General features: G+C 37.1%; 1 protein-coding gene across 3 annotated transcripts in view; it reads left to right on the top strand.

Annotated features, from left to right (window-relative positions):
- The first annotated feature begins 402 nt into the window (after window positions 1–402).
- LOC107658670 (polypyrimidine tract-binding protein 3-like) overlaps window positions 403–12,909 on the top strand; it is a 70,783-nt gene continuing 58,276 nt past the window's right edge. For 2 of the 3 annotated variants that reach the window (XM_016447318.1, XM_016447317.1), the window contains exon 1: window positions 403–532. In XM_016447318.1, coding sequence (XP_016302804.1) covers window positions 529–532 — 4 coding nt within the window. In that variant the 5' untranslated portion in view covers window positions 403–528. Of the gene's footprint in view, window positions 537–12,909 lie in introns of all 3 variants that reach the window. The other variant, XM_016447315.1, reaches the window with a different exon arrangement.

Raw genomic sequence — 12,909 nt, 5'->3', positions numbered from 1 at the left:
TGGCTAATAAGTAGTTCACTCCAGGAAGTGTTTGACACTTGAATGTATCGACTGCGTGTTTATTGCAAGTGTCAAGCTCTTAAAGCACTTCCCCAAGGCCCATTACCCTAATTAATAAATATATTCCAAGAACAAAATGATCCTCCACAGAGCTTATAGTGCTGATAGCATCAACAAATGATCCCAAACACGCGCTGGCCTTGAAAATAGCGGACGCGCAGAACTTATTGTTATCACGCGCCATAGCGCACTCTATATCGGTGCTTTCAACAAAACGTCCAGCAAACAAATATATTACGCGGTTCTTCAAAGGTGTGTCTGCTGAAAGGGGAGGCCATTTTGTACAGAGAAGCGTCTGTACATGTGTGTGTGTGTGTTCGCGTCAGGGGCAGGAAGTGTGTGCGTGCCTTTGTGCCTGAGAGAGTGTATTTGTGTTGGGCAGTCGAACTGTAACAGCAGCACCCTTTCTTCACTTCCCTGTGCTTGCATTGTTATTTCACCTCGCCTCTGTTTTGCTCTGTGCGATGGATGGGTATGTGAGTTTCCAGTGTCTTATTTTCCTATTGCGCGCTTGTTGAGTTGTTCTTGTATTGAAGTGTTTGCATTATTGTGTGTAATGATAATAAAGGCACGTCAGAAATGGCATGGGAGGAAAAGTGGGGGAGGGAGCGAACGCGTAAACTGCTAGAGATGTAACCTTTTAGGCTGCTTGTTTTTGTTTTTTAAATGCAAATAGAAATATTGTCAAGTGACAGTGTTCTACTTTACTTTTTTTTTTGGCTTGTGTTAAAATTGTGATGCACGTCGCTTATGGGTTAACATTGATAATCGGTTAATGTTGTTGAGATGCAAAATATGGGCGTATAGCACTGTGGATAGAGCATGATCGAAGTTAGATTCAAGGAAGTGGGGTTGTTTAGATTTTAATTTTCGTTTTGCTGCTAGCTTTTGTTATACAACCACTCCTCGTTTGCGTTCACATCTTGCTCTTGACTACGCGGCGTGAATCCGGGGTAAATAGATTGGCGAAGTGGTAAGAATTAAGGAAATAAGAGCTCCTCGTGTGCTGCTGCCATTTTAAAGCCGTGAAGGGGCGTTTCTGAAGCGAATCTGTCTAGAAAACTGTTTCCTGGCGCTTGCGTCCTCCGACGCACTGAAGTGGGTTTTATGTGAGGATTGTAAAAGAATAACGCGATATTCATCTTTATATCGCGATATTACGTTTGGCGACTTTTGCTCAGCCAGCGCGTCGCGATAAACAGCGCGCTCCCATTGTACGCAGTCGAGCGTTTTATTAATCGTTTACCTTTTATATATGTGGTGTTGTTTAGTGTGCTTAGCTGTCGTTGTTTACACTCCTGTGCGTGGGCGGGGGACTGCGTGCTGCACATATTATATTTTACTCACTACATTGCTGGTTTTCTTGTCCTTTTTAGTGACTCGTTTGGCGGAATCGGTTCTTTCGAACAGTTGGTTTCAAGAATCAGTTCAGTGATTCTCTGCGTCACGCGGTCCCTGACGTGTTTCGCGCTTTTCCTGTGTTTAGACACATACAGTATTGCGTATTATTTGGTTTTATTAATAAAGTAATTCAGAATATAATGTGCAGTTACAATACGTGACTCAGTTCACGTCAGGGTGTAGTTTTGCATGCTTTATTTATTCAAACGGACTCATACGCATGTTGATAAAACTGTCATGGGGTTATAATCATATTCCAGTACGTTTTATTTGTAATATTTCTGAGTGGTAACTGTTTGTTGCATTATATAAATCCTCAGTGATTGATTCTCAACTTGCAAATAAATGAAAGTCATCCGAAATCACTCCATTATGCACTATTTGCTTCATGAATATGAGTGAATGAAAACAATCGAGTGAATTCAGACTTTGCAGACAAAAGTGCTGTAGATGCCTTTTCCTCAATTAATTTGGCACCACACCGTGCATACTAGCTGTTGAGTGTACTATTGTACACTCGCTATCAAGGTGCATTATGGGATTGAATGAGTGCACTTGATAATGCTCCCTATGGTTTCGAACACCTCAGATAGTGCACTACATAAAGGTATAGGTGGCAATTTCAAACACAACCATGTTACTTAGGGTGAGCATACGTGCCATTTTCCCAGGACACGTCCTGGCCAGGATTTCTATATTGCCTAAAATATCTAGGTTTTGGCTTTGTTTGCGTGTGCAGACCGATCGGTGTATTTTGAAAGCATAAGGAACCGTCTGTATTGTATTTTGATGTCAAACACCGATCGGTCTGCACACGCAAACAAAGCCAAAACCTAGATATTTTAGGCAATATAGAAATCCTGGCCAGGACGCGTCCTGGGAAAATGGCACGTATGGTCACCCTAATGTTACTTACTGGGTTGGTGAGTTGACTCACCAATTCCTGAAAGAATCAATTAGTGAACCAGTTCAAATGATTCATCAAAAAGATCAGACTCAACATAAAGGACTTGTTCAGGAATCGCTAGTAAAACATGATTTTATCGAAAGGGTTATTCCACACCTTGAATTACGCAAGTTATGGTTTTGTTTTGGTTAATGCTGAAGTGCCTCAGTGTCTAAGCTCGTGAACACTTCTCACATTGTCCACACAGAACAGCAGCCGTTTCCTATAATAGCACTAGACCGTTCAGTCTTTTTAGCATGCTTATCTTTCCCACAGTTCATGTTCTAGTACAGTATACTTAGTAATGCATATACAGTGCAGCTGCAGAAGCGAAGGCATTAGATAATTGTGCATTTTCACACTCCCAGGGGATTTCCACCATCAAACAACTCCCACCTCTCCCCAGTGTGGGGATTACAATCTGCTTCTGAAAGACTGAATGCCCATTTCTCACTTTCACTTTGCCTCGGTGTCTCTCATTGGCTTTTAATAAATGTGGAAGCATAAGGTGTCCACCTGGTATTGAGGGCTTCAGTTTGTGTTACTTTAATTATAACAGAGTCCTGGTGTCAGCCAACTGTGATGCAATGGAACAGAGCGCAGCTAGACAAACCTAATTTGTTTCAGGGCTTGTTTTTGTTAAACAATTGAATATCGACTACACATAATGTTGCTTGTAATCTTAATACAAAGAAGTGCTTGTTGAATGTTTGACATGCAGCTCTATATTGTAGTATGACTAACCAGTCAGATTTTAAAACAGAAGTAAGGAGGAAAAGGGAAGGTAGTTGCTAAAGTTCTACTTTCCACACTGATTGCAGCACAATTATTTAGGTTAAGTGCTATCCGAGCTTCTGGGGAGGCCTGTGTTTGTGTGTCATGGCCAACTAAGGCTTTGTGATAAAGTGATGTAATTTAGAAATAACTTAGCTGATTTCTGTCTGACCTGCATCCACATTCCAAGTGCCCTCTAACCTAAATCATCGACCTTGTTGAGGTAATGTCCAAAGTGTACTTGAGAGATGTTGCCCTGTGGGCTGTAAACTGGCCCGACCAGTCGTCAGCAGAACCAATGCCCTCAGTTCAAAAAGGTGTAGTTCTTGTGCTCAAAACAAATCAATATTTGTGGTTTTTGACCATGGAAACATGATTTAGCATTCATTAGAATTTATTAAAATAACATTTTAATCTGTTTAGAGTAAACACGAATCTCAAAAAGCCATTTTAAAGTAATTTTTCAACTAAAATAAAGAAAAATTATATAGAAAAGTATGCCTATTTTAGGAGGACCATTGTGATTTTTTGTCCATTTAACCCCACAATCCTTATTCCTGTAATACAAAAATATCTACATGATATTGTATGTATGTAAAATAGAATGTAATCAGAATTACACTCCTTGAATTGCACGTTGGTTATGCGTTTGTTTGCATAAATAATTCTGAAGTGCCTCTTATTCTAGGCTCAAGAAAACTTGTCACATTAAAAATACAGAAAATGCATATTTTAGGATCATTAAGATTATTTTGCATTGTCATATTATTTTCATGACAATTAAGTGCATTTAACCACCAATCCTCATTCCTGTAGTATAAATTCTGCATAATATTGTATGAACAAAATATAGATATTTTATGATTTTAAGAAAGTCTTTTAAAACCTACTTAAATTCAGTGCAACAAAAACTATTAGGGTTTATGAATACTTTGCAATTAACATAATATATCTTTATTTTTATTCACATTACAATGGTTGTTTTCTTCAATATTTTTTCTTTACAGTCATTTTATTTATGAAAAATAAGCTTTTTATTGGATTTTGTTTTGAAATGTACATTTCTTTAGTTTTTGTGAGCTTCCTCCAAATAGTGCACTATTTATTTCACTGTTGCACAAAACAAAACAAAAAACTCCTGCCTTCTGTCCCACATGAATTAGAAACGATCGCTCCTACAGTTCATTATGATGCATTGTAACCCAATCACAAAAGCTCCAAAATGGAAACCGTGTGATGGGCACTTTGCTGCCTCATGTGGGGGATTCATCTAAGACATTTCACTTTTAGACTAATGTTGTCTTCGGGAGGAAATGTTTAATCCTGTCAGTATCCTCCTGATAAGTCTGAGCTGCGATAATTAGGCAAAGTGTGGGGTGCAGGAATAACTAGCAGCATGATAGCTGAGACTTCCCTCAAACCCGTGTGAGATGTTGGGGAAGTTCCCCTGCTAGATTGTGGTGAGTTTCATCATGAGCTTTATGCCCATGCTTCCTGCATAACGAGGCTTGAAAAGAACACCAGTATAGCAGAATACCTATCATACTCTCTATTGCATGAAGTGTTTCACATTTAATTCAAGGTCTTGCCTCATTGAAATGTTTGATATTTTTACATGAACCTCTTTTTTTTTAATTCTAAGAATGGCAAACCTTCTAAAGTTCTTTATTGGCATTTATGGTTTCATGAGGAACGTTTAACATCCATGGAATCTTTCCATTGCAACAAAGGTTCTTTATAGTGAAAAAAGGTTCTTTAGATTATTAAAATGTTCTTCACTCCCAGAAAAACAAGGGTCTTTTAAGAACTGTTCACTGAAAGGTTCTTTGTGAACCAAAAATGGCAATGAAATCCTATTTGGAATGTATTTAAGAATATAGAACTCTTTTAAAAATTAGGGTTCCAAATTTTTGTAGCCATGCAATAGAAGGCCAATTTTTGGTTCCTCAAAGAACCTTTCAACAATCAGTTCTTAAAAGAACCATGTTTTTAGTGTGAAGAACATTTTATTAATCTACAACAAACTTTTGTTGCAATGGAAAGTTTTGTTGGATGTTGAAAGCTGTTGATGGAACCATCACAAGGAACCTTTTTAAGTGTATTGGGTAATAACAATAAATTTAAAGTGCCCCTATTATGGGTAATGAAAGGTTCATATTTTGGTTTTGGGAGCCCCAACAACAGGTTGAAATGCATGCAAGGTCAAAAACACTTTCATTGTCTTATATGCATTTATTTTTACTTTACTTGCTCAGCGACTCCCAAACGATTCGCTCAACGATTCATTTTTCCAAATCCCCCCTTTGCGTGACGCTAATCTGCGGTGATTGGTCCGATTGGTCCCATTTTTATCATGCCTGTAATGTCTGATAAAGCAGCGTTTATGAACGCAGTGCTGCTTTGTTTACAGCTGTTACCGGGGGAACAGCTATTTTACCACTCCAAAAGTGGCAACTAGTGGCAAAGAATGAATTAGCATTTACATTCAGACCAACTCGAAAAGACCAACAAGTGGGCGGCAATATGCTAATGCTTCATGTTGACGTCAACATGAAACGGCTTGGGATTCGTTTTAAAAATGACTCGTTTCAATGATTCAGAGTCGACTCTTTCTTTTGAGAGACAATAACTTTATACACAGTGCACTTTCAGATTTAAAACTTTGCAGGATGTTTTCATTCAATTAGAGCTGTGTAACACACTGCATGAAAGGTAATTTTCAAAAATCCATAATGGGGCACTTTAAAATATAATACAAAAGGCTCATGTAGATGATACGGTGATGCATGTATTTTTCTAATATAATATGAGACATTAAATGTGTTTTGTGGAAATCAGACAAACAGCCTAGGTTTCAGAGTTATTTGCAAAAATGTGTTGTAGCGCATATCTAAATTTCGTAATGGTCAGCTATTCAGATTTGACATTATAAGTGGATGAAATTTAATTGGCTGCTGACAGCCATGTTTGTTAGTAGTAATATAACAGTGATATTTGAATATGGATATAGAATAGCTCATTAACATTTGCCAAAAGAAAATGCATATCGATTTGATTGATCATACAACTGTGGAGTTATAAGGATTTTTTTTCAGTTGTAGCGCCCCCTGTAGGCAGAATTTGACCTAACTTGGCATACATCCTCAGACTGTCCAGTACCCCAGTTGTCTATTCATGCTAAATTTCGTTAAGTTTGGACTTTGCATTCGGCAGATAGGACAGTTTGTTAAAATGCACAATGCCAGACCAATTAATTTGAGTAGGCCTATATCTTCTCAACGCTTTGATGTAGCCTATCTTTTGATTACTTTTATTTGCCCATATCGGCAAACAAATTGCCGAAACATAGACAGTAGTCAGTAGGTGGGATTTCTGACCATCCTCTCACTCTCAAAAGTAGTTCCAATCCTGTATTGAGTTTTTTCTTCTGTTGAACACAAAAGAAGATATTTTGTAGAATGTTAGTAACCAAAAGTTAATGGTAGCCATTGACTTCCATAGTATTTTTTCCCCCATATTTTGGAAGTCAGTGCCTACCGCCAAATGTTTGGTTACCAACATTTGGTTACCAAGATTTGCTCGGTCACTAGATATCAGACCCCTCATTCAATGCAAGTTGGCCAATTCATTAATTAATTAATTTTATTTTATTATTTTGAGGTATCATTTGTCACTGTGTAAGATGAATTAAATGGGAAAGTTTAATTCAATGACAAATAAGAGCAGGCTATTCAAAACAGCCCATGAACATACAAAGCATGGCAGGAAATGAGTGCTTATCAGCCATCGGCTTCTCCTTGTCCATGTAATCAAACTCTTTTGGACACGGAAGACACAAACTGATCCTAGATCAGTGCTTTAAGTGCAAGGCAATTTATTAAATGTAAAGAATTGGTGTTATATGTAGGTCAGAACAGAAGGTTACAGGGCTGGACTGTACCGCTAGATCTGAGACGACAATGGAGAAGGCTCTTGTCTTATTTCATTAAGGCCTAGAGCACAACAGAGAAAAACATTATCATGTGATGGCTGGCCTCACAGGGATCAGAGACCTTATGAAGATCTGAAAGTTGCTGGTCTATTTTTATTGTCGGGATGTGAAAATGACGATGCAGCTTTGTGATAGCACATTTATTTGAAGTGTAAACACACATCTTAAAGCTGACCTGTGTTTTGAGTGATCTTTTAAGTGGTACTTACTAAACCTTGTTTCACACCGCACACCGAATCAGCGCATGTATATTTCGCCGCTTATATTAGGCGGTAACAGTGTTCACACCACCTGGGTTAGCCGAGTGGTGAAAACAAACCTCTAACCACATTACAATGGCCCACAACACACCAACATGGTGACCAGTTTTGAAAAAAATCTAGTGTAGTCTTTTAAGACAATAACATGATGTATATTTTGTTTGGTCCAAATCTATAACTTTATATAAAAAAGCAATTCTTACATACAGTGACTTGGCTCTTCTGTGATGAGCATGTTTATAATGTTTGAAGTAAAATTTATTTTGATATTTTTGGGCACATAAAGTCCAAAATGTCAGGGTGATGAAACTGCCCTAATATATCCTTATATAATAATAATAATAATAATAATAATGTTTATTAATGCTTATTCATAATTTGAAAACTTCCAAATCAAAGTCATGTGTTGCAACCGGCATGTAGAAAAATGCTGGGGGGAAAAAGCTATAACACAACCATTTATATCTTGTTAGATTAGTAAAATGTCATGTGGTGCGACTCCCCAAAATGTGATTATATTTATGAATCAATAATTCACCATATTTGTAAAAAAAAAAACTTTTACCTTGGAAACATTTGATTTTAAAATACATGTAAAATGTGTTTGAAAATAATGATTTAGATGTGTATTTAAGATGGTTACACCAGATGACATTTTTAAAACCGACATATATAAAAATCTTTCCTTTTCTTTATCTTGGACCTTTTTTGACCCTTTTGCAATAATGCCGGAGACATGCATGTGGCATGGCTCAACTGAAATTGAGTTTTGCCTTAAATGTCACGTTTGCCAGCTTCTTTGTCCAATTACCATCATTCTAGTCTTCCACTGAGACATAACCAGCCTTCACACAATTTGACAGTAATGGTTAGTTTGAGCTTTATATATATATAAACATCTTGTGTAAACATTGAATGCTGCTATTTATAACTGCCTCCAGAGTGCATATGTTTACAGTTTCACAGGTATATAAATTAAAAGATGTTCGGCCTGTTCAGATTCAAATGCTGTGCCATTGTTCCTCAGCTGTGCAGAATTTCAATATATATCAATATATATTTTCGATATACCAACGTTTTTTTCTGGATTTCAGTAGGAAGGTGACATGTTTCGCCCACTCACATGTCTGCCATATGGACACTACCCTCATTTCCACACATACTACACCGTTTCTTTCCTTTCTAAACAGCACTGTTTGATCTGAGAATGTATGATGTTTACTATCTGTTTTCATCATTTCCAGCAGTTCTTTCTAATGTTCAGCTAATTGTCGGCACTTGATCACATCCATTTGAGCTTGTCCATGTTTGTCTTTCTAAAAGTCAGTAGAATGTCTTTTCTGTTTAGCTAAGGGAACTATTTAATAAGACCCTCTGTAATCTTGGCAAAGAGCTTTGGAATGATTTTCATGAGTGTTTTCTCCAAGTGAGTTTTGTGCTTGACACAAACACAAAAGACAAAGCACTGTTTTAAAGGTTTCATAATAACGTACTTAATAGTGTTTGCTACGGCAAGCATCACTATTACTATTGCTTTTGGTTTTTGCATGGCAAACACAAACACCGGTCACATTTTCTTCAATGTATGAATGTGGTTCATAATGTTGTTGTTGATATGGACAAATCGATCAGTGTTGCTGGAGACTACATTACTTCCTTGTTTTCATTTATTGCACTTCCTGTACACTGCAGGATCAGGAGAACGATTGCGCAATGAGTGTCATTCTTGGCACTTTCTTGAAATTTCTAACATAAAAAGCTGCTCTTAAATATCACGATGTGACATTTTTTCTTTTTTAGTGCAATATTGGTTATTCCACTTAATGCCAAAGAAACTATTTTAACTTAAATAATCTTTCATCAGATTGTAATAACTTGCTCTGCCCTCTAAAACAATGTAATCAAGTTATTTAGGCCTATTGTTTAACGATTTGTCATATAAAAGCCACTTTTCACCATCCAGTCAATTCCTGATGAATGAAATCAAGCTTTATTTTGTTTTATGTCCTGTTTTGCTCAGAAACGTATCACATTGTGGAAGTAAAATGGTTGCGGACAAATGCCTTGTTCCCCTGCCATCAACCAAGCATGACCCTTTGACCCAATACGATCCAGCTTATGTGCAGCGGGAAATGCTACTTACTTTTTCAGAGTTTGCTCATTCAAAGGTTGTCTTTGGTCTCACATAGATGATTGCACTCACACATTATAATGATTGATGGAGAAAAAATAATGTGGAGACAAGCAACAATGGCTTTTGTCAGAGAGTTCCTTATTTTGTTACCATGAATAATGGCAGCATGCAAAACCAGCTCCTGTGCTTTAGTATGTTGACAAATCGGTGAACAGGCGCTTTTGAATATGCTTAACATACTGTAAATTGTTTAATAAACAGTAGTCAAACATGAAAATTCTGTCATCTTCTATTCACCCGGACCTGTATGACGTTCTTTCTTCCATGAAACACAAAAGAAGATATTTTGAAGAAAGTTTTTTTCCATCCAGCAAAACCTCACGAAGCTCCATATGACTGTCGTGCAAATTCAATATATTCTGAATTGTAGCTTTGTGTGCAGAGCAGACAAAAATCTTGAAAGAAAGATATTTAAAATCTTGCCCTCTGCTGTAGCTCTCAAATCTCATTTCCTCAGAAGCATATCCAAAGAAAGCAATGTGTTCGGTTGCACAAAATGTGAAAACTATTTGCTTTTGGTATCAGTGATGTCTGTCTTTAGAAATATATTTCATTGGACTGTCCTGGTTTTAATGCAAGTAAAAAACGTTATGAAGTGCGCTCACTCAGAGACTTGTTTAATAGGATTTTACCAGAAAAGATAGTAGATTATTAATTTTAAAAAATCTTGTATAATTTTAACTGCTGTATTTTTTTTGTTTGCTTTTTTTTATTTTGAATTGATGTAACTCTTGTATTATTGCAACTCAGTTTTTATCATGAAGATAGCCTTAGATCCTGACATGGCAATAAAAATAAGTAACTATACTGTCTGTCATCAGTTGTTCCAGTTTTCCAAACCCATGAGATTTTCTTTAATCCTAGAAACACATATTTTAATAAAACCTGAGAGGTTTCTGTTTCTCCATTGAAAGTCCACACAACCAACACTTTGACACTTCAAAAAGTTCATAAAGACATTGTAAATGTAATCCATATGAATCTTCTTCTGAGATACTGTCGCTATATAATATGATAAACAGATTTAATAAAAAAAAATGGTGTAGGATTTCATTTGAAACAATTTTCACTCAGAAATGTCTTGTAAATTTCACAAATAATTACAAAAATTGCAAGTAACCCATTGAATTACATGTAAAATTTTGAAGTAGAAAGTTTATCTTTATTTTATTTCATTATTTATTTATTGTAAAAACCTCGTTGGTTCTTGCTCATCAAGTAAACGCATTTGAGCTTCCATTTGATTTTGGTCTGTTCCTCATAAAATATGCTTCAGAAAACCTGGAATATTAAAGTATTCCAGTGACCCATACTTGGAATTAGTGCTCTGCATTTAACCCATCCAAAGTGCACACACACAGCAGTGAACACACACACACACCGTGAACACACACCCGGAGCAGTGGGCAGCCATTTTTTGCTGCGGCGCCCCGGGAGCAGTTGGGGGTTCGGTGCCTTGCTCAAGGGCATCTCAGTCGTGGTATTGAAGGTGGAAGAGAGCGCTGTACATTCACTCCCCCCACCTACAATCCCTGCTGGTACAAGACTCGAACCCGCAACCTTTGGGTTATGAGTCCGACTTGCTAACCATTAGGCCACGACTTCCCTGGTTATGAATATGAATATGAGTCATGGATTACTTTCATGGTATTTCTATGATGTTGTTTTGTCCTTTTTGCAGCTTGACAGCCCCTGCTTTCTTTGTATGGAAAAGAGCAGCATAAACATTCCTCAAAACATCTTCATTTGTGGTTAACAGTATTTGGAATCACACAAGTATAGATCAAATTTGAACAAACCTTTTAAAACGCATTTTGAGAGAGTTCCCATTTTGTCATTGCTGGTAGACAGTCATATCCAGCTCATTTTTTCCCAAGTGCCTCTGCTCAGGTGAGGTGTTCATCTTGTAATGGAACGTCATGCTTTCCATACATCCTGAGGATTACAGCAAGAGAGTTTGTTGACGTCTGGCAAAATCCCCGGCTTCCTGCCATTCATCATCTTCCTCTCGTATGTTCACCCTCACAGAGCCTCCCTCCCTCCCCAATGATAGTCCCTCCCATTTAAGTGTGTTTCGCCTTTTTGTTTAGGAAAACTAAACAACAATCATGTGACTACATTTCGGCATTTGTAGATTCAGGTGAAAGGTGAAGCACTTTACATCATCAAAACAGCTGATGTATGTGGACGAGTGTGTTGCCTTTATGAGGGTTAGCAGAGCTGTTTAATATATTATGAGGTGAATAAATAGCGTTGAAAACTATCAGCTGTTCTCATTCAGTGTTAATGTTGGAGCATTTATGAAAGTAATGCATTGTCACCTATTGTCGAGGTTTAAGGCATTAGCGCTTCTCTGCAGTTCAAATTACACTGGTTTCCAGCCGAAGTGCATTTATTTAACAGTTCGTTCAACAGTTAAAAGCCACTCAAAGCACAGAGAGAGAAGAGCTTCTATTTCCGTCTGTGCTATGCTGTGTTATGAGATGAATGGCGTTTTTCCTCTGGTGGTGAGAAACCATCATTGCCTGCCTGCCTGTGTCATTTTGGCTATAGGGCTCATTTATGAAACATTTTTATGCCAGCCATTTGTAAAACCATTCTTGAGTAAATATTCATGTTAAATTCATAACAGCAAATTATATATATATATAAAAAAAAAGAAAAAGAATTTGTGAACAATTTAGAAATACTAAATAGTACTAGCATACTGAATACTGAACAGTGTATACTGCCTACTAGGTTTTAAAACTAGTGTGCAATATTTAAAAAGATAAACAATTCAAACTCGTTGAATTTAATTGAATGGGTGCCGTCAGAATGAGAGTGCAAACAGCTGATAAAAACATCACAATAATCCACACCACTCCAGTCCATCAGAGAAAGGTTATGTGTTTGTAAGAAACAAATCCATCAAGACATTTTAAACATGCAACTTTTCACTTTACAAGACATTCATTGATGGACTGGAGTGGTGTGGATTACTATGATGTTTTTATCAGCTGTTTGGGCTCTCATTCTGATGGCATTGGTGAGTAAGTGATATAATGCTGAATTTCTCCAAATATGTTTCCAACTTATCTACATCTTGGATGGCCTGATGGTGACTACATTTTCAGCAAATTTTTATTTTTGGGTGAACTATTCTTTTACCTCTTGGCAACCTGATCAAATATTGTGTCAATGAATAGATTTTTAACATTGTGGTTGACTTTATGGTTTAATTCGTCACTCTGGAAATGGAAGGTCAAGTTGAGTGCATTGCATTGTGGGATACAGTATTCCA

The sequence above is a fragment of the Sinocyclocheilus anshuiensis genome, unplaced genomic scaffold, assembly GCF_001515605.1.
Source record: "Sinocyclocheilus anshuiensis isolate Anshui unplaced genomic scaffold, SAMN03320099.WGS_v1.1 scaffold567, whole genome shotgun sequence".
In the NCBI taxonomy this organism is placed as follows: Eukaryota; Metazoa; Chordata; class Actinopteri; order Cypriniformes; family Cyprinidae; genus Sinocyclocheilus; species Sinocyclocheilus anshuiensis.
This window is presented reverse-complemented; position numbering and strand designations above follow the sequence as displayed.